This window comes from Macrosteles quadrilineatus, unplaced genomic scaffold, assembly GCF_028750875.1.
Source record: "Macrosteles quadrilineatus isolate MER2022 unplaced genomic scaffold, UCM_ALF_1.0 Scaffold_4__1_contigs__length_99947679, whole genome shotgun sequence".
NCBI classification, from domain to species: Eukaryota; Metazoa; Arthropoda; class Insecta; order Hemiptera; family Cicadellidae; genus Macrosteles; species Macrosteles quadrilineatus.
In genome coordinates this window covers 51664660-51689200 of record NW_026542597.1, presented here as the reverse complement: position 1 = coordinate 51689200, position 24541 = coordinate 51664660, and the positions used below count along the sequence as shown (strand labels likewise).

General features: G+C 35.0%; 1 protein-coding gene across 1 annotated transcript; it reads right to left on the bottom strand.

The window, feature by feature from the left end:
• Positions 1 to 185: 185 nt before the first annotated feature.
• LOC128991944 (vang-like protein 2-B) lies at positions 186 to 22803 on the bottom strand. Its single transcript, XM_054415242.1, has 11 exons — positions 22077 to 22803; positions 15773 to 15887; positions 14425 to 14632; positions 13539 to 13796; positions 13133 to 13284; positions 11278 to 11363; positions 10738 to 10858; positions 8562 to 8736; positions 7903 to 8111; positions 5393 to 5515; positions 186 to 5048 (listed from the first exon to the last, which is right to left on the bottom strand). The coding sequence occupies exons 1-11, from the start codon at positions 22223 to 22225 to the stop codon at positions 4953 to 4955; spliced, it is 1692 nt and encodes a 563-aa protein (XP_054271217.1). The 5' UTR covers positions 22226 to 22803; the 3' UTR covers positions 186 to 4952.
• Between the last annotated feature and the right edge of the window lie 1738 nt (positions 22804 to 24541).

Here is a 24541-nt window from a genome sequence, read left to right as displayed (position 1 = left end):
GGGAACCTCAAAATTAAAAAGTAAATCGGTCCCGGGTCCAGGTCTTACCATGAGACCTACGGCAATAGCTTATTCCCTATACATAGGAAATTCGCAAAAAGAATATATATGCAACCTTCTAGGGATGAAAAAAACTCGTATATGTACACATACATAGTTTATTAAATTAATAAATGCTACACTTATTGTCATTTGCCAAATAAAAAAATGTATAAACAAAAACTTGTATAAATTATCAAATAAAAAAGAACACACATACTATAACAAAAAATACAATTTACATAGTACTTATATAAAGTGAATTAGGACTAAAACTGTTAAGTATTTGGCTTTAGACTTTATCAATAGTTTATAACCACACTAAAACGTGTGAACAAAACTTATAAACTAAAGTACAATCTCAATAATACATATGACACAAACCTATTGAATTTAACCTACCAAAATAGTGTCATTAAAATACTCTTTTATTAAACAATAAATCATTTTTATAGTTTCAATTATGCTAAATATTCCTTGTTCTATTAATCTTAGCTAGTTTTGGATAACATACTGTTTGATTAAGTTCTGTTGATTGAAGTTAATTTTTGAATCAAATCACAAATAAATTGACGTTTTTGTTTAAAGATTTGAACATAAACATAGACATAAACGTAAGATTTTGCTCTTCAAGAACTCAAACATAAAATGTATTCAAATACCTTGTAAATTTGAAAAATAATGTTCTTTTAATTATTTTATTTTTTAATAATTTTTTGTATTATTGAAGGTTATCTGTGTAAAAATTGTGTCATGCATTGAGTAGCATTTAAAAGATGTCTCTAATTTTAATCAATAAAAACTGTTAGAAATTACCTGAACTAATCTAGTTTACTTATTTGGAATGAATAATAGCATGTTTTTCCTAACAACTGCAGATTTTGTCAACAATAAAGTACCGTTACCAAAACCTAATATTTGGAAGAAGAAATTACCTACACATGATGCATAACAAACTTGGAAATGTTACTGGACACAAATTAAAATCTATATAGTAGTTTAGTTTAAAGAACACAGTTTAGTTTCCTATGATTAAAATTAAGGACCTCTTTTTCAATTATTTTTTTATACTATATGTATAATGGCAGGGAATAATTTAATAATCAGATCCTTTAAATAAACCCAAATCTGTTTATTAAATGTAAATGTAAATGTTTATTTGAAAACCACGAGTATCAAATGGTATACAACATTTCCTAGAGTCATTCTTCTGAGGTAAATTATGAGGTTATCAATTATCACTGGATTTTAATCAGGAATTTAAAAATATTCTTCTCCCTTGTGAAATAAGTAGGGACGGAGCTAATTTATTCAGGCTGAAAAACCTTGGGTATTAAAAATGTAGATTAGAGAAATATTTGTATCAAACTTTAAATATCTTTCGTACAATTTTATAAATTACTTTTGGCATGTTGAATCTTGTTGAGTTCACTGATATTAGAATTACGTATTTCACACTTTAAAGTCAGAAAAACTGTACACTACGTATTACATAATTCATAACACACAGCACACTATGTTAGACTCACAAAACTTATTTGTACTTTACAAGTTAAGAAGCGATAAGTACGCAGTAATCTTGCAATAGACTCAATAAACATTGCAACAAATATATCAATGTTTACAATAAATTTAATAAGCTTTTAATATAATATTTTATTCTATTTGACAAGTTACGTAATAAAGCCAAAAATATTTCATATCTGTATGTTATTGCTAACACTTACACAACAGTCAAAGGCATTTCAACCACAGGAGGCGAATATTATTTTACATAGAATAGTGATATGTTAAGTACATATTTAAGACATATTTACAATTCTATGATATGAACTGTATTTTATATACAAAAATTATTAAATTTATTACCTGTCGTATTCACAATTCAGTTTAAATTTGTAATACGATTAAATAATTAAATGTACAAAAAAACCGTAAAACATAATGTGTAAAACGTAGTTCAAAAATATTAAATAATCTTTATACTCATCCTAATTGTTATTGAAAATAGTAGGAAAGATATTTTTTTCATTTTATTTAGAAAGAATGCATAGTAAAAAATGAAGAGGAAAAAATTAAATGTGAATTTGATCTAACCAATGTTCACTAATTTCTAAGTTATTTACAATTTCCTAAACATTTGAGTTTCAACCTTTAACTATGCTACTAAAATTCTAGTTTTGGTAAGTACACTGTTTTACTAGACAAAGTAATACTTGTTTGTGAGCTGATATGCAATACATTTAAAAAACTAAACCAATTTGTTACATTCTTAAGTAAAAGAAATACATTTGACAATTTGTGCATGGACGTGTGACAATCATTGTGCCAGCAAGATTGGATATAACTTACTAATTTACAGCCTAAGCTAAACAATACATTGTGCCTGAGTACATAGACTGTAGTTAAAAGTATGTAAATACTAAATAGTTAAAAACAAATAATACTAAATCATTCTACAACTTTTATTGAGTCAACACTTAAAGAGTTTGCATTTTAATTTTGAGATAATTGTTGGCTATGCTATAACTACTAGTTCAGTTGGTCATTTTAACAATAATATCCTATTGAAATTTCTATGTAGTAATTAGAAACAGTCAAGAATTAGTAGAACTTGCAACACACATACACTCGGAACAAATTCTTGATTTTAAACACACGTATAAAAAATAATACTTTAAAACCCCATAATACTGTTAGTAGCAATTACTAATGAAAAAAAGTTAATTATAGAAAAGTTCTTGTATAACTTGCAAATTCCAAAAACGAAGATGCAAATCAATTGCTTAAAAAAATATCATAAATGTGATGTATAAAACGATTTCAGTCTTGATAGAGATAAAATTAAGGAATACTAAATAATATTATACCTTGTAAAAAGTTGTAACACAATAGTATACAGTTTATGTGTATAGAATAGCTAGGTACAGGTAGAGTATTTTGATAACATCTTTTAAGACGTTGAAATGTTTGCTAAGAGGAATAATTTGCTAAGTGGGAATTATGTATTTCTAAATTTTACATCTTAAAGTGTGTTTAGTTTTCAATACTTATACAATGGATTACATTTATCTAACACCTCTCATTTACCAAATGAATCTTTGTCCAAAACCAACAGCAAATGAAGATATTCATTCTGGTGGTAAATTCACAATATAGGAAAGCTAACATTTAGAGATAAGAATTTATATCTGCATAACGATAACTTTACTCCTATATCAATTAAATTATATCAATTATTTAAGATGGGGACGCCACTATGTGCCTATTTAAACCCAAATATGAGTGAAGGATGTGTGTAGGATGAGTGGCGCGATCTTGTAAACTTGTTAGTGACAAAGGCCGACACGTTCCTTAGACACAGCTGTTTATCAATAGCAGATACAGCCAATGGTAACGGAATCCGAACCACATTTTTCCCTTGCAATTAACGAATTGGTCTAATTATCAGAATAGTACTGTGGATAGTCGTAGTACTCACTAGTGCGGACATTAATCCACACGAGGGAGCATCGCATCCACAGTGCATGCCTATAAATATCCACAATTCTTGACCTCCGAGTAGCTGGATTACAGGAAAATGCCACAGTCCCAGTCTAACTCTAAGTTCCAAGGAATTCATATTCAAATGAAAGTAGTATACAGTATACAAGTATCCTACTTGTGGTGTTTGTGGTACAGAGAATGTTTTAGTAAAATATTACAAAAAATTATTTTTATTAAAGCAGACTTTATTTCACTGTTGGTGTGTCAAAATAAATGTAGGAAGTACATTCTACTTAAATAATGTTTGTTTGAAACTGCATAACAAATTTATTTACCGCATACTTGCTTTATGCAAACAAATTTAAATTCCCACTTTGCAAAAGAGTAAACCAACTACAGAAAAACAGTAGTGTCAAATATACTTATCTACAGAATATCTATGCTATGTCAATTTCCTAGAGTCTAGACCAACTACAGTTTACGCTCTTACTTACAACAGTTACAAAATATTGAGTATTTCATTGAATATCTTTACGGTTTGTTCAATACAACATGCAAAGGTCAAACAATTGACACATATAAATTTGATTGCACAGCTTATAAAACAGGTTTGCTTAAATTATAAGGACACACAGTTATGATTCACTGAGAAAGCACCGGGGAAATCTAAAACTTATGATAAATTCAAATCGTGTACTAAAATAAACAATAGCTTTTTGAATAGCTTTTCAGTGGCCTTGAGATATATTTGATTATGTTAAATATTTCACACAAGACTTTGTTGAAGTGTCAAATAAAGAAATTTCAAAAATTCCAAAATTGTTGACAAACAACCAGTGCAAGCAACAGCTACATTCACATAAATTGGCATTAATGTATTTTGAAAAAAAAATTATACCACACAATACTCAATTTGGTAAAAATAAAAACTGATAACTAATTGTGGAATATTATCTATTTTTGTGCATTACCTACATACAATAAAACAACAACTAACCACGTACATATAATTATGATTTTTAGGGAAATTTGTAAAATCACCTGATAATATGGAAAATATAGGTAATATTGGTCCATACTATGTATTCCAAATGTCCTGCCAACAACAAAATTACATCAAAGGAACCAAAATGATCCTTTTCGAATTCCTAAACTAAAGTTGACTTTATCAAATAGTTAAAAATAAAAATAACTACTATGCTAAGAAAATAAAAGTTGATCCAAAACATGTTACCGGTAGCTAGACTTACAGGGATGTGCTGGTGTACAGAAATAAGTGGGCCGTCATGGTGTCTATTTAGAACTAGGGTGTGATGATGGCTAGGAGTACTGTTGTCTCATGGTACCCATTCAGTACTGTGGTGTAGTGGTGGCTAGAAGTAGTGGGGTGTCATGTCTATAGAGACATCACCCCCGCGAGCGTGAGGTCAGACGGACGTCTCGGAGTTGAGCCGCAACACAAACTTGTTGGACTTTGGGTCAACGACCTCTTCCGACAAGTGGAAGTGTGGCAGTTCCCTCACCTGTCAAACACGACAATGTATTCAAGTAAAATACTATTATTGTTTGAATTTAGGAAATTCATGCGAAATTCCTATTTCTGCTCTCATTTCAAAATGCTTGGTATTATTATTTATTAAATTCATAACCTTGCCCCGATTTGGAAAGTATTTAAATCTTGATAAGTTGATGCTTATTTTCCACAACTTAAACTGACCATAATTATTATGATCCATCCATAACACAACATAAAAAGGAAGATTTAAACTGACAAACAGAATTATATGCCAAACCATAAAGAGTTTCCATAAATAACACAACGAGTCAGTGCTACCATAATATGTAGAGTCTATAGTCTGTGGTTTACCTGACACAGCAGCGAGATGTCGTTCTGCCGCAGCTGAAACACAGTGTTGGGTCCCAGCGGCCGAGACAGCAGCTCGTCACAGATCAGCGACCACGACTGGACACTCTTCTGCTCCTTTTCATTCTGATAACAGTACGTATAGTGGATTAGTCATACCTGGCAATTAATTGGACTTGTCTACAAACACCTTAATCCATTACACTGAGAGCATACTATTATTTATGCAGGTAGTCAATCAATCAATCAATCAAATCTTTATTCAGAACGTACATAACTGCACATGAATGCGTCATTGTTACATTGTTGTTACATTGTTATACACACATAATGTTAAAAAATTAAAATAAATAGTCTACTCATAGTTTAAAAAATTCCTCTTTACTATAAATAAGCCCCGTTCACACGGGGCGAGTTTACAAGCTACACGCCGGCTTTTTTACACGCAGCTAGTGAAATAGCTCAGTGTGAACGACGTACTCGCTCAAAAGCTGCTTGTAAAAAAGCTCTGGAAAAAGTTGACGCTGCCGCTACTTTACACGCCAACTCGCCAGCTTTTGAGCGAGTAGGCGTGTAAAGTAGCCCAGTGTGAACACAGTTGCTTGTGCTTGTGCGCTTGTTACTCAAAGATGTTGGAGGATTTGGTTCAAGCCAGCTACTGAGCGAGTGGAAAAAGCATCGTGTGAACGACTACAAGCGCACTCGCTGACTCGCCGGCGTCTTTCTACACGTCTGCGAGTTGGCGAGTGGACAAGCTCCGTGTGAACGAATACAAGCACACTCGCCAACTCGCCGGCTTCTTACACGCTGGCGTGTAGCTTGTAAACTCGCCCCGTGTGAACGGGCCTATAGAATTAATTATTAGAAATGTTTTCAATTTTCTTTTAAACATATTCATACTCAGCTCTCTCCTAATGCTATCTGGGAGGTGGTTGATAAATTTGATGCCAATATAATCTGGTCTTTGTTTAAATTTTTCTTTTTTATGCTTTTTAACTGTAAAATTTTGTTTGTTCCTTGTGTCATGCTCATGAATGTCCTGTTGTCGCTGTAATTTTGATTCATTTTTTTTCACATAAAGTATTGTTTTGTAAATGTATAAACTATAAACTGTTAGAAACCCTAAATCTTTAAAATAGTTTTTACAAGAGGCCTCTCTTTCTAAATTTAGCATGCATCTAATAGCATCCTTCTGTAAGCATAATATTCTTTTTAAGTTATAGTCGCTAGTACCCCCATAAATTTCTAATCCATATGATATATGTGAATGGATATGAGCATAGTAAATTGTCTTCAGTGTTTGCTCATTACAAAACGGGCGAAGTCTATTGATAATGAAAATTCCAGAGCTTATTTTCCAACAAACATTATCAACATGTTTGGACCAGTTTAATGTATTATCAACTGTAAGTCCCAAAAACTTTGTTTTTTCTTCAAAATTATCAAAATTGGCTTTATTTTTTAAGTTTGTGCAAGAAAATTTCACCAATGATGTTTTACTTCTATTTAATAAAAGATTTCTTTCATTTAGGAAAGTGTTTACTACTGTTATGGCCTCTTTCATTTTTTGTTCTGCTTCAGTTTTGTCTTTGTCATGGATTGCCATGCTAATGTCATCTGCATACAGACATAGTCTAATATTATCAATTTTATTCGTCAAAAGTTCCTGCATACCTCCCAGATAACACAAGAATAAGAACGGCCCTAAAACAGATCCTTGAGGTACCGAGTATTTAACCTGTCTTAACTTAGATTTAACATCATATTCATTTTTGTTGTCTACAAATTTAATGTTAACATACTGTTTCCTCCCTTCTAAGTATGACTTAATCCAGTTTAACTCTTTACCAGAAATACCATTACTTTCAAGCCTATTGATTAATGTGGGATGGTGAACACTATCAAAAGCTTTAGTCATATCTAAAAAAGCACCAACAACACAATTGTCTTTATCTAAATTATCTAAAATATCTTCAATAAAAGATATTGAAGATATAGTATTAAAAGGGTTAATGCTACATACGCTAGCCACAACCTTAGTCATTGAAATAAGTCCCAAAAAGTAAAATCACAAATATATTGCTATTTAAACAGTTATAGGTAATTAATTTGTTACTACCTGTTAACAAAATCCTGTTAATTAATTGGAAAAGAAAACTAACCTGTAATTTTTTTTTGTTTTGAAAATTTCTTAAGCACGGCTTCTGATATGTCTACGGCTTGATTTTAAACGGAAACAAATTAATTTGTATAAAAGTTCAAAATGATAAGCATATTGTATGAATTAATGGGACACCATACCAATTGAGCACTAATATGTGCAGAAAACCAATTAACCTAAATCTATCAAAATCTGAACACAACAAATAAAAAAAAAAAACTCTCTTCACAGATTTAAATCCAAAGCATTAAGCCACTGATGTCCTACTGGTGTTGTGCCAACCATCTTAGACTTGAAAGATCATGTGCTTAAAAGTTTTGAGGATAACATTTGGATGGTGGTTGTGACTGACCTGCAGTACAGGAGCAGGTACTAGGAACGGCTCCAGGAAAGCGTGCGGAGACAAGTCGTGAGACAAACACGACGCCAGATGCGACAGGATAGACTCCACCGTGTGGCGCGGCTGTTGTCTGGTCACCCGCAGGTACTTCTGTAGAGCTCGCGCCAGCGACGGGAACACTGCTTGCGCTGCCTCATGAGGGTCCATTGGAATCGCTGGGACTGAAACAAACACAAGTTGTAGTGTGGTATTGAATCAATCCTTATCAAGTCAAACCATCAACCTTTACATTTTCAGCTTGAAGGTAAAGGTGAACAGTAAGTATAACCACTAAGCCACCCAGACAGTTACAATTTTCATAGACCTAGATACTGGAAAACTACAAAATACAGTATTACCATAGATTTATTATATTTTATCTGGGAATTGCTGCAACCAGTGTTTGATAACTTTGGCAATGAATTTCATTTGTAACCAATTACTTTTACGTACATTTTTGTGTAACAACTGAAACCTGGACCTGTGGACCTAAATTATTCATCTAGCATCCTCATTATTTTTCTTAGGATTATAATTGAATATTTTTAGTTTTTACAAAGTTTGCATTTGTCGCTAAGGTAAAAATGGAAAATTTAACCAAATTTCAACACATGTTATGTAATTACAGTCACCTGGCTCATTGTGTAATCGCTTGATGTGAGTGAACGCTTCCTCAGCGGCCGTGATGAGACGAGCTCTGCGCTTCTTAACTCTCCGCTCGTAGTCGTGTTCCTCGTAGAACCTCTCATTGTGACTAGAGTCACGGCGTCGCGCATGAGCCGTCAACATCGCACGGGACTGGCTGTGCTGCAGGACATAAGTGTGACATCAGAAGTACATTATATAGAGAGTGACTATAAGTATTTTTTAATAATCCCAGCAAAACTTTGCTTACTTTTTCATCAAGAGTGTAGCAAATATATCACAAAAGTGTAAATTGAAGACTTGGAAAATTTCAAACCTTTTCTTTTCTAGGCAATGTTGAAATATGCAAAAATCAAACCATTATTTAAAAAAAGATGCTCATGAAATATCTAACTTTCGACCAATTAGCTAGTAATCTCAAAGTTGTTAAAAATTCTCAAACTGGCGTTCAGTTTTTCCTGGACCTCTTAATTTAATTTTCTATACAAATTATCTAGCGGCTCTTAATTTAATTTTCTATAGGCCTACAAATTATCTAGCGGCCACAGTAAATTCCAGAATAACATAATTTGCCGATGACACCAGGGTGTTAGTCAAAGCCCCTTTATTGCCCTGGTGACTATCATATAGGGATGGACGAGTCCCGAAATTTTGGGAAATTTTCGGGAAAAAAATATTTCCGATTTTCGGGACGGGATTACATTTGATTCGGGAATTTTTCGGGACGGGATTTGGTCTGATCGTCGGCAATTTTGCCGCTTCGCGAGTGACATTAACGCCGCTATCGCGAGAGATGTTCCGCGAACGCAGGAGGCGAAGTCATTTCGACGATCGCGCCGTGACCGCGGAGTCATACCGACGATCGCACCGTGACCGCGAAGTCATACAGACGAGCGCGCAGCGACCGCGAGTTATACCGACGATCAGGCCGTAACCGCGAAGTCATAACGACGATCGCGCTGTGACCGCGGAGTCATACCAACGATAACGCCGTGACCGCGAGTCATTCCAACGATCACCCCGTGACCGCGGAAGCATACCGATGATAGCCCCGTGACCGCGGAGTCATACCAACGATCGTGCCGTGATCGCGGAGTCAAAACGACGATTGCTAAGTGGACGCAGAGTCATACCGATGCTCAAGCCGTGATCGCGAGTCATACTGACGATCCCGAGTCATACAAACGATCATGCCGTGACCGCGGATTCATACCAACGATAACGCCGTGACCGCGAGTCATACCGACAATAACGCCGTGACCGCAAGTCATACCGACGATCACCCCGTGATCACGGTCATTTTGACAATCGCACCGTGACCGCGAGTCACAAGTTTCTATAGGTACCTGTAGATTGTTGTAACCAAAAATTTTTTTGTATTTATGGATCAGTGCCACAAATGGTAAAAATTGATTTCTTTTGTCTTTTTTGGCAACTGAAATACTCAATACTTTCTTTTTATGCACAGGAAAAAATCCCGTCCCGTCCTGAACTAAAAATTCAATCCCGTCCATCCCTATAGGCATCTGAACATTTTAATAAACTGGAACTATGGTTCAAACAAAATGGTCTTCATCTAGACTGCTCAATAATGCACTTACTTCATTTTTGCAATCCACTAGTTAAATTCAGAAAAGGTAACCACCAGCCTGGATTCTGGGGAACAAATTAATTATTCCAAAACACTAGATTTTTTAGGTGTTGAGAACATCAATTTCAGGTAGCTAAATCGTTAGCGAAAGCTTTGTTTGGATTAGGGGTCATCTTCAAAACAACAGGACTAAATGATGCTTTAATAGTTCAGCCCACCATTCCTATTTATGTCTAGGGCTTGCGATGGCATTATTTCTTGGAGCAGTTGTTTAATTCTTCAAAAGCAGAATAGGCCCTCAACATAGCATTTTACAACGTGTTCTCGAATCGCATGTTCCACACGGGATATTTCAATATGCATTCTCTGTATAGAGGGTGTTGTTTGTTTTGGTTGATTTGAAAAACGAATATGCGACCTGCACTGCTCCACTGTATTTTTACACTAAGCCAGTCTAAACTTTTTATTCCGTTAAACATCAAGAGCATCATCCGTTGTAACCATCAAGGTTTCAAAGCAAGAAAATCGGGGAGGCGTTCCAACAGACATTTTCCCTGTGGTGTACAACTTACAGGTATTGAAGAGTTGTTCATCCCGTCGACGTCGTAGAACTTGAAGCTGGACTGTTTGCGACTCTTTGACACAGGTATCCTCTCCAGGTAAGGGTTGTAGATAGGAAACTCTGTGTAGTACCTGTACGTGCATGGGATATTTGTTAGAATATGACACCATTTTATTTTGAAAACAATAGCAACACTCCAGTAGACAGTCTAAATACGTTTATAGCTAAATTGGTGAATTCTTAATACCTACCACTACAAAATAATCAATTTGAGATGTGAATATTATTTATGTACTGGCTGTACAATGAGGCTGTGGATTATTTAATCTAGTTCAGCATTCTCATAGAGAGAAGTAATTTTGTCCATTCAAACCAGTACCCAGTTCTCTCATATTGTTAGGTTTTTGATCTATCTAGAGAAGAACCAACTGATTCTATGTAAGTTAGTCAGTAACAAGGTTAGTATCTGTTTCTTTCAGCGCTCATTTTCACCTTGAAATGGGAAAACATTTCCTTTTCTTAAGTGACTTAACCATTTTATTATCCTCACCTCTCCAAAACCCAGACTGCAGCTCGCTGTATGCTCAGCTGACCAATGGCATATGCTCGACTTTCTCCATCAGGACTTCTGACAACCTACATAACACACAAATTATCATCACTCATGGACCAACTGATAGTACTACATGCATCTAAATAAAAACTGAAATCTCCAATGAAGCTTGGTTTAGTAAAACAAAACAGGAGGAAACCCTGCTAAAAACTATGAATGCGCAGAATATAGGAGCTTTATATAGCTATAGTGGAATAGAATACAGAATAGGACTGGCCTCTGAGGAGGTAGGGGATGCGGCGTTGCCACTTCGTTCTTGGCTGGTGAGCTGACTTTCACCTAGAGCCGGGGAGCGGGCGCGGGCATCCCTCTGACTCTGTCTTCCCACTTGTAGGGCAGTTTAACACTACAAATTATAATTTTTTTTTTGCGGTATTGGTTAGTGTTGTCATGTTTATATCACATGGAAGATACATTCATCCCTTACATGATTATGGATAGATTATTTGCACAATTAATGACTTAAACTGCTACTAGATTTAGTTTTTGAAAAATATATTAACATTAACATACAATTAATAAATATAAAATGAAAATACATTTTATATAGGGTCACCTTTACAAGTCTCTGGAAATATGTTGCCTATAGTCAAACGTTTGTCAACCCCAATTTTTAAACAAATCACTGTAACAATAAGAGCAAATGAATACATACGGTCCAAAAACTTTTATAGCAGTTCTAAAAATCTTGTAAATTGTTGCCCTGCTTATAGTTTGATACATAAAACAAATTAACATGGAAATGAAGAAGGTAAAATCTTCCATATTAAACATTTACAGCGCAATAGTTTGGTTGTGTTTAGGAAACGAAGTTGGTCAATGTTTAGGAATTACCCCAAAGCTGCCTTTCTTTGAACACCTATTGTGACCCTCACTCCGTTAATCTTATTATTGCCACTCGAGTGAACTTAAACTTACGGAGAACAGGTAGCTCAATAGTGACGAAGACATTTCTGTAATATTGTGATTTGACAAAAAAGTCTGTTAGTTTTATATTGAATTTAAGAAAACTGAACTAACGTTTACATACATTACGTTATGTGTTGCATTCATTAAAATAGTCATACGATATATTCACTCTTCTATAACAAAAAAAAAAAAAAAAACTTCTAATGTAGGTACTCTAGAAATCCTCAAAAAACATACAAGGTAAAAAGGGAAATAGATAACATAACTGCCAATTTATTGCCAAAATGACATAACTATTTTTATTAGAAAATATTATTACATTGCACTGGAAATTGTTACATAAAAATATTTACAAAAGAAAATATTGACGTATGAAACTTAAATAAAATTTTTAAGGGACAATGACATTTTTATATAGGCCTATCAAGATATTTGCATTACGTAAATGAACACCACGTCCGACGTTACGATATCGCAATCGTTTCACGTGTACTCGTGGTCGTCCACGTCGCGTACTGTTGTCCGTATTCATTGGGCGAAACACAGTTCATAGACGAATTCTTGACAAAACATGAGAGTATACTAGAAACGCACAGGTCGGCTATCGGGCAGAGACTGAGTGCGTGGCACAACTTGGCAACAGTGGACAGTTTTCTAAAAGCTGATTGGATGCCGCATGCCCCGCCCCACCCGACTCGAACTGGTTTCGGTCCTATTCTGTATTCTATTCCACTATAGTACTTAATGACTGGTGAAACACAGTCATTGAGCTTAAGTAAACAATAGAACGACAAACTAAAATATTTGTAAGTTTATATTTTAAAGTAAGTAAGCAATCCATGGTACCTTTAAAACTTAAAATAACATGTAGTAATGAAATTACCTTGATGTAGTACGTAGGTTGTAAGTGTCTAATCTCTATCAACACCACAGCTAGGTAGTGTATAAACAACAGAGTGTCAGTCAGACTGGAGGCGTAAGCTACCAACGCTCTGTACTCCAACACATCCTCGCCCGTTACAGAGGCTCTGGCACCTGATCATACAAACAATAGTAATTTAGATGATGATGACGTAAGTTTTTTCTACCATATTATTGGTAGGCCTAGATGTGATTCTGTATGGAGTTCAAAGAAATATACCGGTATTTACGTTTTCTAAATATTGAATCAAGTTCTCATGCATGAAAATGAAACAAAATTTGGGTTAGGGAATTGAAATTCTTACCAAATAAAAAAAATTATATGTGCAAAATAAACTAATTGGAGAAGAGACTACTAGATTACACACCTTCAGTGATCTGCACAACGTAGAAGAGCCAGTATGAGAAGATGCAGACGGTGACTAGTAGAAGAACAGTGGCTCTGAAGAGGAATATTCGTGGCATAGTGGCTCGTGGACGGCGTAGGAACACTCCCCAGGCACCGGCCGCCAGCAGCACCAGCTTGAACACCAGAGACACCAGCAGACCCTTGCACTCGGCGCCACATGCTAGTAGCTGCTGGCGCTGTGCTAAGGTCAGGCTCGGCGCCATCGATGGAAAAAACCCTGGAAAAATATCTCAATGAGTAGGCCTAGTCCACAAAAAATCTAGAGGTGTTTTTTCTAACATGATACCTGTAGTTCTATGTTTTGTTATTTGAATATTTAGAAATACCGGTAAATATTTTAGTTTAATGGTTTAGGAACGTTGTTGAATTTCTTTAGTTACAATTCTTAAACCTTAATTAAGTCACCGAATAACCATTGTGGTAAACTTTTGTACGCTATGGGTAGTCACTAATTATTACATATTACGATATAGTATTACCACTAAATTGGAAATAAATTACAATAAAGATAATGGATTCACAACTAACTTACCCAAGAAAAGAATGGCTACTACTTCATCAGGACCACCTTTGTAGGGATAAAATATCACATTTAACTGGTAGTGAACTTTTTGCTTTTTGTGTACTCTTAATTGCCTGGAACTCTTTTCTTGGATGAGTTACTTAGTTGTGTTTCCATTCCTTAATTTTTAACATAGAACCAAGATAAAAATTTCCTTAAATACTTGGGGAGCCTAGCTTTATAAAAACTTGTTAGTTTTGCTTGCTTGGAACATTACACCCTACACATAATTATTGTTAACAATCAGCATTAAACCAACTAATTTACAGTAATCTAAACCTACCAAGTTTTGGCAGCACGACCATGGCGAGGGGTGTGAGGAACGCTGCCACAGACAGCACTACTGTAAGCACAGACCCGACGTAGCGATGACACAAGAACGTCAAACCAGTGTCGGGGTCGGAGGGCCACAGACTCACGTCGTCTACTGACCCTGACTGTTCAGACGTGTTGCCTGTCACAGCCGTAGTGTTCTCACCCCAATTCTCATCCTAGAATAAATCGTAACTAAAGTTTAATCTTCCTTAGGCATCAAAATAAATATGCCTGTTACCATTTACTGCGCAAAATTACAGTGCAATCTCGCTAATCTGGCAGTAAAGCAGTATTGGTGGTGTTGAATTACCAATATTTCTGGATAAGTAGATGTATGGGTAAAAAAGTACAAAACTATACAAAATTACGCTGAGATTTAATAGAAACTAGTTAAAGTATAGTTCAACAAAGTAGGACGCAAATGTACAATTTAGCAATTACTAAATACACAATAAAACGTAACAAACAGTAAGCCTAATCTGGCTCTAGAACAGTAAACGGAGGATGGATACAGCACAAAATTGAGAACAAAAATGAAAATTAAAAGTGCATTTTCGACTTGGGGAAAATCACCTGATTTTAAGGTTTTTCTTGCATCAGCAGATTTCTCACTAGGTATATTCTTATAAAACAATTCAATCTTGTCCTTTTTGTTTTTTATCTACCTAATATGTATTGTTCCACGACCGATGTTGTATTTCTTAGCCAAATGAGATAACTTTTCACCTTTCTTGAAAAACATTTGAGAATTTCATGGTTTTTATCTAATGTTAATGTTTCTCCGACATCGCACTAAGCCATCTTTAACAAAATTTAAAACTTGGAAATCTCGTGATAATACACACAAATTGGACTATGTAGCCAGAGCCCAAGAAGGTGAGCAACTGACGGTGCAACATCACAGTGAATCATACAAGAGAATCAAATGTAGAGACATGACACCAAAAAGCATTGACCCAACCCGATGTCGCTCGCACAGTGATGTACCGTGCGACTGTAGAGTATAAGTAGAGTTTAATACCAAGTAGGTGTTTAAGTAGCTTATGATTAAAATTCGAGGTAGCCTTAAAACAAATTCATCCCTGTTGAATGTAATAAAACAGACCAGTAGAAGACTAATAAATAATAAACACTTTGAAGGAGAATTTATCGTACCGGTAGCGTAGCTTTGTTTGAATCACAATACGCAACCAATTTGCAACCTTAAAACGCAAGATTTAGGGTTCCTGTTTTAGGTTATTAGGGAAGTTTTTTTGTTTAAAACCACCTTTGAATCCCAAGAGAGTGGTCTACAGGTTTAAAATGACTCAACTTACCTGCGGTAGGATTTGCACTTCTATCACTTCTTGCCCATCTCGATTTTCATCAGCCAAAGTAACAGACGTTTGAAATGGGGCCATTATATCACCTTTGCGTTGACCTTTGTTTGTTCTGTAAAATATTGATAACTGGCTTTAGTTAAATTTAGTACCCTAAGTTTTAACCTAAGTTAAATTTTAAAAATCCAAGTAGCAAATATTTAACAAATGACAAATAACTTAAGTTAGGCCTATATTGAATTGTTTTGTTGTATTTTAAGTTAAAAATTCCATCTCAGTAAAAATCCTGTCTAAATATTTTGGATAGCCTAAGAGAAAAAAGAAATTTGGTGTAACTTAAGTTAATTTATGACAATTAGTCTGATATTTAAAACTAATTGAGAACATAATTAAGTCCTTGGAATTTTCTCTATAAAACAATTGACTAGGTTAGACATAGGGCCTCAACTTACATCGCTTGAAAGGTATCAAATTATTTGTTTCAGCAATGAAGCAAAATAAATCAAATAAGATTTTAAAAAATCAGCATGACCTAGGTAATAGCATTTATAGTAGCATGCCCTACTTAGCATTTATATCAAAGGTTATCTAACAAAAAACCACTACTGTAAGTGGTAACACTTTCCCCGCCAAGTCAGCAATCCAAAAAAGATAATAAATCATTACTTTTTCCGCCAAGAAAAACAATGTAATGTATGTAAGTTTGGCAACTTGGCGGCAGACTTTTGCTTGGTTTTTTCATTAAAGTTACGTTCGTGGATAATTTCACAAATCAACTTCTCTAATTAATTAGTCCAACTAAGTATAATAATTTCGAGGTAATCAGTAAATATAAAACCATCACTATTATGATTTTATGAAATGTGGCACAAATAAGGTCAAATTTTGTAAAATAAGCTCTCACCTAGCAATGTACTAATGGGAGAGATACTTGCTCAATGAAACTAGTTTTATGGTATTTTTTAAAGTGATCGAGCAAAAGTCTACCGCCAAGTTGCCAAACTTACATACATTACATTGTTTTTCTTGGCGGAAAAAGTAATGATTTATTATCTTTTTTGGATTGCTGACTTGGCGGGGAAAGTGTTACCACTTACAGTAGGCCTAGTGGTTTTTTGTTAGATTTTATTTATTTTTGTAGAAAATCAACAGTTAAAATAAAAATCCTCTTTTCTCTGATATATAGACCACGGCACAACTGTCACAGGTCGACACCTCTCTTGTAGTCTTCGTAGCGGTTGGGAGCAGGAAGAACATATTAAAACAAACGAATAGGGATCAGCTAACACTTTATTACTTAAAAATTAATCTTTAACAATTTCATCGATTAAAAATAACACATTACAATTTACAAATCAAACCGCGACTGACCGAATAAACTACGAATTACAGTAATGAATTTAAAACGTACACAGACTTATAGAAGAAAGGAGTAAGAGTAAAAGAAAGGGCACGAGACCGCGCGCGCGGACCCGACCTTAAGGACCCTACATCTCGGCGCGATCTGACGGCTTCAGCGTCGTTAGAGCGCGAGCATCAGCGTGGTCACATGACCACCGTCAGCCAATCAGCGCACGCTGAGCGCTCAGCCCATGATTCAATTGTCCGTCTGGTGCTGCGGCCAAACGATCACAACAGGCATTAATGAAACTAATTGAAACGAGTCTGGAAATGTAACATTGCTCATCGCGACACACGTGCACTTCAAAGTCAGCACATTCCAGGGTGCATCCGGCCAAGCCACGACGTCTGGTTAGGATTATTGTAGGGTTACAAAGTAATGAAATGAATTGGAGTATGAGTTTTAAGGTTCACTTGGAGACTTATATGAAGTTAAATAAAATACAATATTGCTAATTACGGTTGACACATCAACCTAGCAAATATTCGGTGATAACCAACGGGCCAGGTTTAGGGAGTAAGGCCAATCAGCTTAAGCTCAAAGTTAACAAATGACAACAAAATGAGGCAATTATGCAAGGCCGTCACACAACTACATCTCATTTAATTTCAATATTGTTTGTGTCAATAAATTCTTCATTTTTGGTCTTATCTGATTTAAACCGTTAAAAAACTTTTTGACACACGTACCAAATTTACTATTTAACAATCCCCCTGGGCTTAAACTCAGTTTCAAAGTTCATCAATGGTCATCTTGAACAACATAAAATGCGTTGGTGTTACATAAGTGTTCTGATAATTAATCCCGTATATCTAAAGACTAGTGTAAATTGAGCCCTTATTATAGAAGTAAAAATATAATCAAACAGATTAGGTTTGTTAGAAATAGCATATAAGACAAAACAAATATTGAAAAACTCATTTATCCTAAATTTACATATCACTTTTTAATTGCTTGTTTAACATACGTAGAGTGATTTTCCCGATTGTTTTATTTGTTTTAGTGTATCAAAACATAAAACAAACCTTAGTACTATAGTTCGGCCGCTTAGAAAATGACCTGCGCGCTAATGCAAAACCAATGCTGGAGGAGGTCGCTTTCTAAGCGGCCGAACTATAGTACTAAGTTTCAAGTTCCAAGGTTTCATATGTTTTGATAAGTAGTATTAAACTGTTAAAATGACGAGCTGCTGTACCAGTGTACTATCGGTACACTGCATTTTTCAATGGAAAGTATCGGGGAATATCACTGCTCTAAATAATTTTATATAGTAAGTAGTTCAAATCATTTGGTATACCTGAAAAAATACTTTATAAAAGTTTTAAAATAATTTTTCAGCTGTTCCTATGAATTTCTCTAACATTTAAATTAATTGAGATTTAATCGCAGCTGGTCCTTCTTTTGTTTTGATTTAAATCCCATGTTATTTAAATGGGTCAAAATCGTACTTTGAGGGCATGCCAAGGGTTTATGGGTCAACGCACCGACTTGAGACCCTCAAAAGGCACATCTACACGTTAAGGGCTTTCAAACAACATAAAAAACATTAAAATTGGGCCAGTGGTTTGGGCTGTAGGTCCGTCAACATTCAAGGAGGAGGAGAAGGAGAACACGGAAAATTTGTGAATTTTCAAACTAGTTTTTCTTGGCTCAAACACAACCGTTTTTTAAATTCTTTTTTTATTTTGTTGAGAATGAGTGCCCCTATCCAGTAGATGAATAATTATTTTAATAGATTTTGTTTCTTCAGAGCTATAGACGAGTAAAAAAGCCACTTTGTCACGTCATGTATATTATACACTGCAGCAGCTGTGTACCGCTGGGGGACTTGGCGGGGCGGAATGCTGCCGCGTTCTTAATCAATGTTTTGTTGATTCTAATTTATTTAAAGTGAATATTACACTCACACTAAGTTACTGGTTATGTTAATAGGTAAAGTAAATTAAAGTAGGCCTAAGCTATTTTATTAACACAACAACAACTTATTTTGGGAAACAAGAAAACTGCCATCTAAGTTAGTCGCAGAGAAAATAAATGTTACTAATGGCGGGCAAGATGGGTTAGGAAAACCAGTTCCAGTAGTCCAAGCGGTATTTGTTTACTTTAGGGGTTTTTAAAGAGAAAAATTGTTTTCTCATATTTTGAACACTTTTTACATTTGGCACTTTTGGGGCTGACGCCTATTTCACCCTGAAAATCGCAAATAATGCTAAGAGTCGGAGTTTATTTTCATTTTTTTTACTTTTATTAATGTGTTTTACCTTTTCGGCAACTGCCGCTTTTAATTAGAAAATCAAGTTTTAATAAATCATAAAAATACCAAACTTGCTGTAGTTCTAACACTTTCTAACACTCTAAAGTTGTGTTTGATGACAAAAATGGTAGCCTATTTGGGGAAGGCAGGTCAGACTTTATGCTGATTTGGGGGTAGCGGATTTTTATCCCGCTGGAATTTTACCCCCTGGGCAAACGTGACGTCACAAACCAGGGGGTAAAATTCTGGGGGCGAACTTTTGAATTTCGCGACATCAGCTCGAGGGATTAAACGCAGAATTAAGCATAGCCTATATTTTCACGGTTGTGAATTTAGTCAGAACACATCAAATTATAAAAACCTAGAATGTACGGCCCGGATTTTTACCCCCGGAATTTTACCCCTGGAATTTTACCCCTGGAGTTTTACCCCTGGATTTTTGCTTCGGAATTTTACCACCAGAATTTTACCCCCTCCGCCAGATATATAAATTAGTGAGAATGATTAATTATCTTCCTTCAGTTTTAATTTAATAGTGAACATTTTATTATTATGTAGGTAGCCTACGGTATTTTAATTTAGGCTATTTTTAACATTAACTCATTGAACAGGTTTTTAATTTTAATATTCGAGTATCAGGATTTGATCTTTGAAGCCAACTGTTGGTTAATATGATCAAAATAAAACAGCGAATTCTGTTTACTTAGTTGAGATTGCAAAATAAATATATAAAGATAGGCTACTAGGCCTAAATAATGAAATGTTTACAATTAATTAAACACAAAATAAGAAAATCAATCATTCAATTTCTAAATCGGCCAGGGGGTAAAATTCTGGGGGGTAAAAATCCAGGGGTAAAATTTCAGGGGGTAAAATACTGGGGGTAAAATTCCGGGGGTAAAAACCCAGGCCCCCGTACATCTTCAGTTCCGTTGTCTAAACGCTAGTTGTATGGACAGGGGGTAAAATTCTGGTTTTTATCTCTAGGCCTAATCTAATTAATCACACTCTGAGCTCTGATTAAGTAACTTAATTTTCATTAGACTTCCAAATACGCGGGGGTAAAACTCCGGCTGCGAACAAACTTTTGGCCACCCAGGTTACTAACTTACGTCATAGTGACGTCAGCTTTGCCCAGGGGGTAAAATTCCAGGGGGATATAATTCCGACGACCCCTGATTTGTGACTGCATTAACTTAAATAACTTAGGCCTAAGTCCTTTGAAGGTAGACCTACTTAGTTTAGATTAGGCTAGGTCAATTAAAATGTAGGTTTAAAAAGCTTATTGTGAACTAAGTTTTTTAATTCAAGCATTCTTGAGGCTGCACTTTACTTACTTTATGTCCTGCACTCATTCGAATGAAAATATCGATTAAACTTATTCGATTGTTTCATTCAATATAGGTATCGTTTGGTTAGCCAAACGATATAGGTAGGTACCGTATCCATCAATATTTTCATTCGGTTGTTTGTGCCAACGAATAAGTTATGGAAGTCTACCCCAAAAACAGACTGTATGTAATAGGGTAGTGTCTATTACATTTATATTTTGGTTTACTAACTTTATAACCTACCTAACTTACATTTAACCTTTCTACCTTCAGGTCAAACCTAACTTAATAAGACTTATAACAGTCACGAATCAGCATTTTAAACCTAGAGCTGGCACTAGTGTAACGCTGTACTGGCATAGGGATATTATTGATTATGTAATACCTATCATTTTTAAACCATCATAAAAATTAGAAATAGAAACATAACTATGGATTGTTATATATCATTTTGTTCAGAAGAAGACAAAGAACAATAATATAACTTAGGTGGTTTACATAGTTACCACAAAAAATTTTTTAGTTTTTCCAAATTGTAGGCCTAAGGTAGGGCCTATTAATTTTTGGCTGCACTTTACTTGACGTCCTACACTCATTCGATTGGTTTTTTCGATTCAATATTTTCATTTGATTCTTTCATTCGATATATTGTTTGGTTAGTTAGGTTAGGTTAACCTTACCTAACTAACCAAACGATATATCGAATGAAGCAATCGATTAATCGATATATCGATCGATGTTTTCATTCGAATGAGTGTAGGACGTCAAGTAAAGTGCAGCCTAATTTTTTTATAAAATGTTTTTATATTCCGTCGTATAGCTAATTGCATGTAAGACTTAAGTTATCATCATAAGGTAAATTGTAAAGTTGTGGTAAATTTTGTGCTGATTCCAAAAATGAGTTTATATAGCCTAGCTTATTTTGTGTAGGCTATTTTGTTTGATAGCCCTAAGTAACTTATTACTATGTCGATCGTACCCCCGCGCTAGTACCAAATAATCATCCAACCCAGGTCATGTACAAAACCGTACAACTTAAGTATAGGCCTATAATATATAATTCCAGGGTACTCTGGTTTGTATTATTTAACTTATTTATTACAACAGTAGCCCTAAAAAGTTAACAAAACTATAAAAAAAATTATATATAGGCCTAAGTTAACTTAACACCTGCATTGGCGCCGTATATCCGGCGTTGCCATTTCGGCCGCGGCCGTATATCCGGCGTTTGCCAGCGCTAGGGTTAAAGTAAAGTAAACAAATACCAAGCCTAAAACTGATCTAAACTAATAACCTTACCAAGGCCTAACATACCTGTTGCTTCTATGTGAATGACTGCGGTGACTAGAACGATGACCATGTGATCGAGACTTTTTTGATCTTGAGCTTTGTTCACTCAGAGCAGATTTAACAGACTCAGTCTCCATTGCTCGATTAATTGAACATTCCAAAAGATCATACATGGGTTGTGATTCGGAGTTCTGTGTATCTTCATTTATCTCTTATTCATGAATTTTCTTTTAGCCTGATAAAAATGTAGCCAAAGGCTACCAGTTAATATTCAAAATAACATTTCCAGCCAATTCTTCTTTATTCCGTAGTACTTCTCAGGAACTATTGTAACTTAGCCCTGGGAGGCTAATAAGAATGTCTAGCCTATGATTAGCCAAGCTCAGATTACCTTAAAGCTAGTTGCCGTAAAGCAGGCATAAGTTAGAACTAGAATGCTCAAAGAGAAATGTCAAATATGCAGAAATTAAAATACAACTTTAAAGCTATACGGTAGGCTAGGTTTTCTTATAAAGCACAGATACATTCACTACGAGGAGAACGCTGTTAGGTAGGCTACACACACTGAGAATGAAAAGCTAACACAAACACAAATAGCTGGGTAATAGACTTAAACTGTTGAGAAGTATGAATTTGAACTATTACAGAGTTAAACACCAATCAAGGACATAAAATTAACATTTCAACCAGAACTATAGACGGCAAGCAATATTAGTTTACAAACGTCAACGTCCTGTATCCGATCCCGATGATGCCCGAACCGAACGAAATGTCAATTTTCCTTTTCCTCCTTCTTCTTCATTGTAATTATAATTGACATTATTAACATTCCATCATGGAGTAAGGGACACCGAGTAAGGAGTTAGGGTTGCAATTAAATGTATACTATAAATTAAATGTATGTATAAAACACAATAGTTTTAACAGTGATTTAATTTTTATTTTAAACTAGCTGGCCCGACAGACTCCGTCCTGTCCTAGTGGTTTTTAGTGATGTGACGAGTTGAGTTGGCGAGTCGAGTTATATTGTTCTTCGAATAATGTGAACATGAAGACTAAAATAGCAAACGATTTCAATAAGTTCTTTACATCCACATCAGTAGGTTCTAAATTGGCCAACTCAATCAATGCAGCTGGGGCTCCAGTCGTAAACGACGCTGACTTCTCACTCGACACGAATTTCACATTCAACACGGTCACACACGCTGACATAGAACGTTACGTCCAGGGTCTGCGCGGGTAATATCTTCATTTCAACCCTTGAAATCGGTTAAACTCATCTTTTTTGCTGGAAATAATTTATGATTGTTAATACCAAGTATTCTTGATTGAGGATTATTGTAATGTAACTGGAATGTAGGTCTTCTATCATTATTGGGACGATTAGAGACGACATTTTAATACTGGCCTCAATAAAACCATTGGATACAGAAGATTTTGATTTAACATCTGGCTACAAATTTAACATGGGGATGGAATGTCTAGTTGTATTGATAGTCAGAGATAAAACATAGGCCTACGAAAAATGTAGGGCTATTTTAATGCAAGACTCAAATGTAAATCACCTTTAAAAGACTAAAATTAACTGAATTATCAATCAAGTATTTCAATGTGTAAAAACGTAAAAACTGCAAAAAGACTAACTTATTGAACAATAAAATAAGATGGCTGAAATGTAGGCCTAAACATAAGTAATTTAAACATCGCATTCAGCTGATTTAAGTGAAAACAGAATAATAATAAAAAGGGAAGACATGCCTTAAATATACAATGTAGATAATATAATTAGAAATTAGTAGCCTACTTATGGACAGGCCTAGACCGGGCCTAGACAATTATCCATACCGTGGTTAAAAGTGTACTTCTATAAGCCCATTGCGTACTACTGTACAAGTAGTGTACTGTAGAGTTTTACCGGACACCAATCAGCTGATGATACTGTATTTGGATGGCAATGAGTGGTTATCAAAAAAATAACCTCTCTTAGAGATTACTAGCTGTTACCCACGGGCTTCAACCCGTTTGACTTCATAAGTATTATAAAAAAACTATTGATTGGTTATAACAGAATACAGCATTACAAACAAATAATCACAACAGATTTTAATGAGGTAATAAATTGAAAGAATAACATACAAATAAGAACAGCTGAGGTATTTTTAACATTAAGTATATGGAAAGTTCTCTTTGGAAAGCAATTATGACCTTGAAAGGCAATTAATGAAAAAATGGATAATTTTGCGCAAGGTTTCTCGTCATGACGAACATTTTAAGTACATGGTTTATGGGGGTGTGACTTGTAGTTTTCTCAAAAGTTCTTGGGTACTTTTGGCTTTATATATAGATGAATAGTTTATATGGGATAGGCTACTGTTATCAACATTTGAAATTACTAAATTGTTACCAAATTACTGTTTCACAAAATGCAGATTACATTTTCAGCCGAGCCATTAAAATGAGGGTTTGCCGAACAATTATTAATATTACAG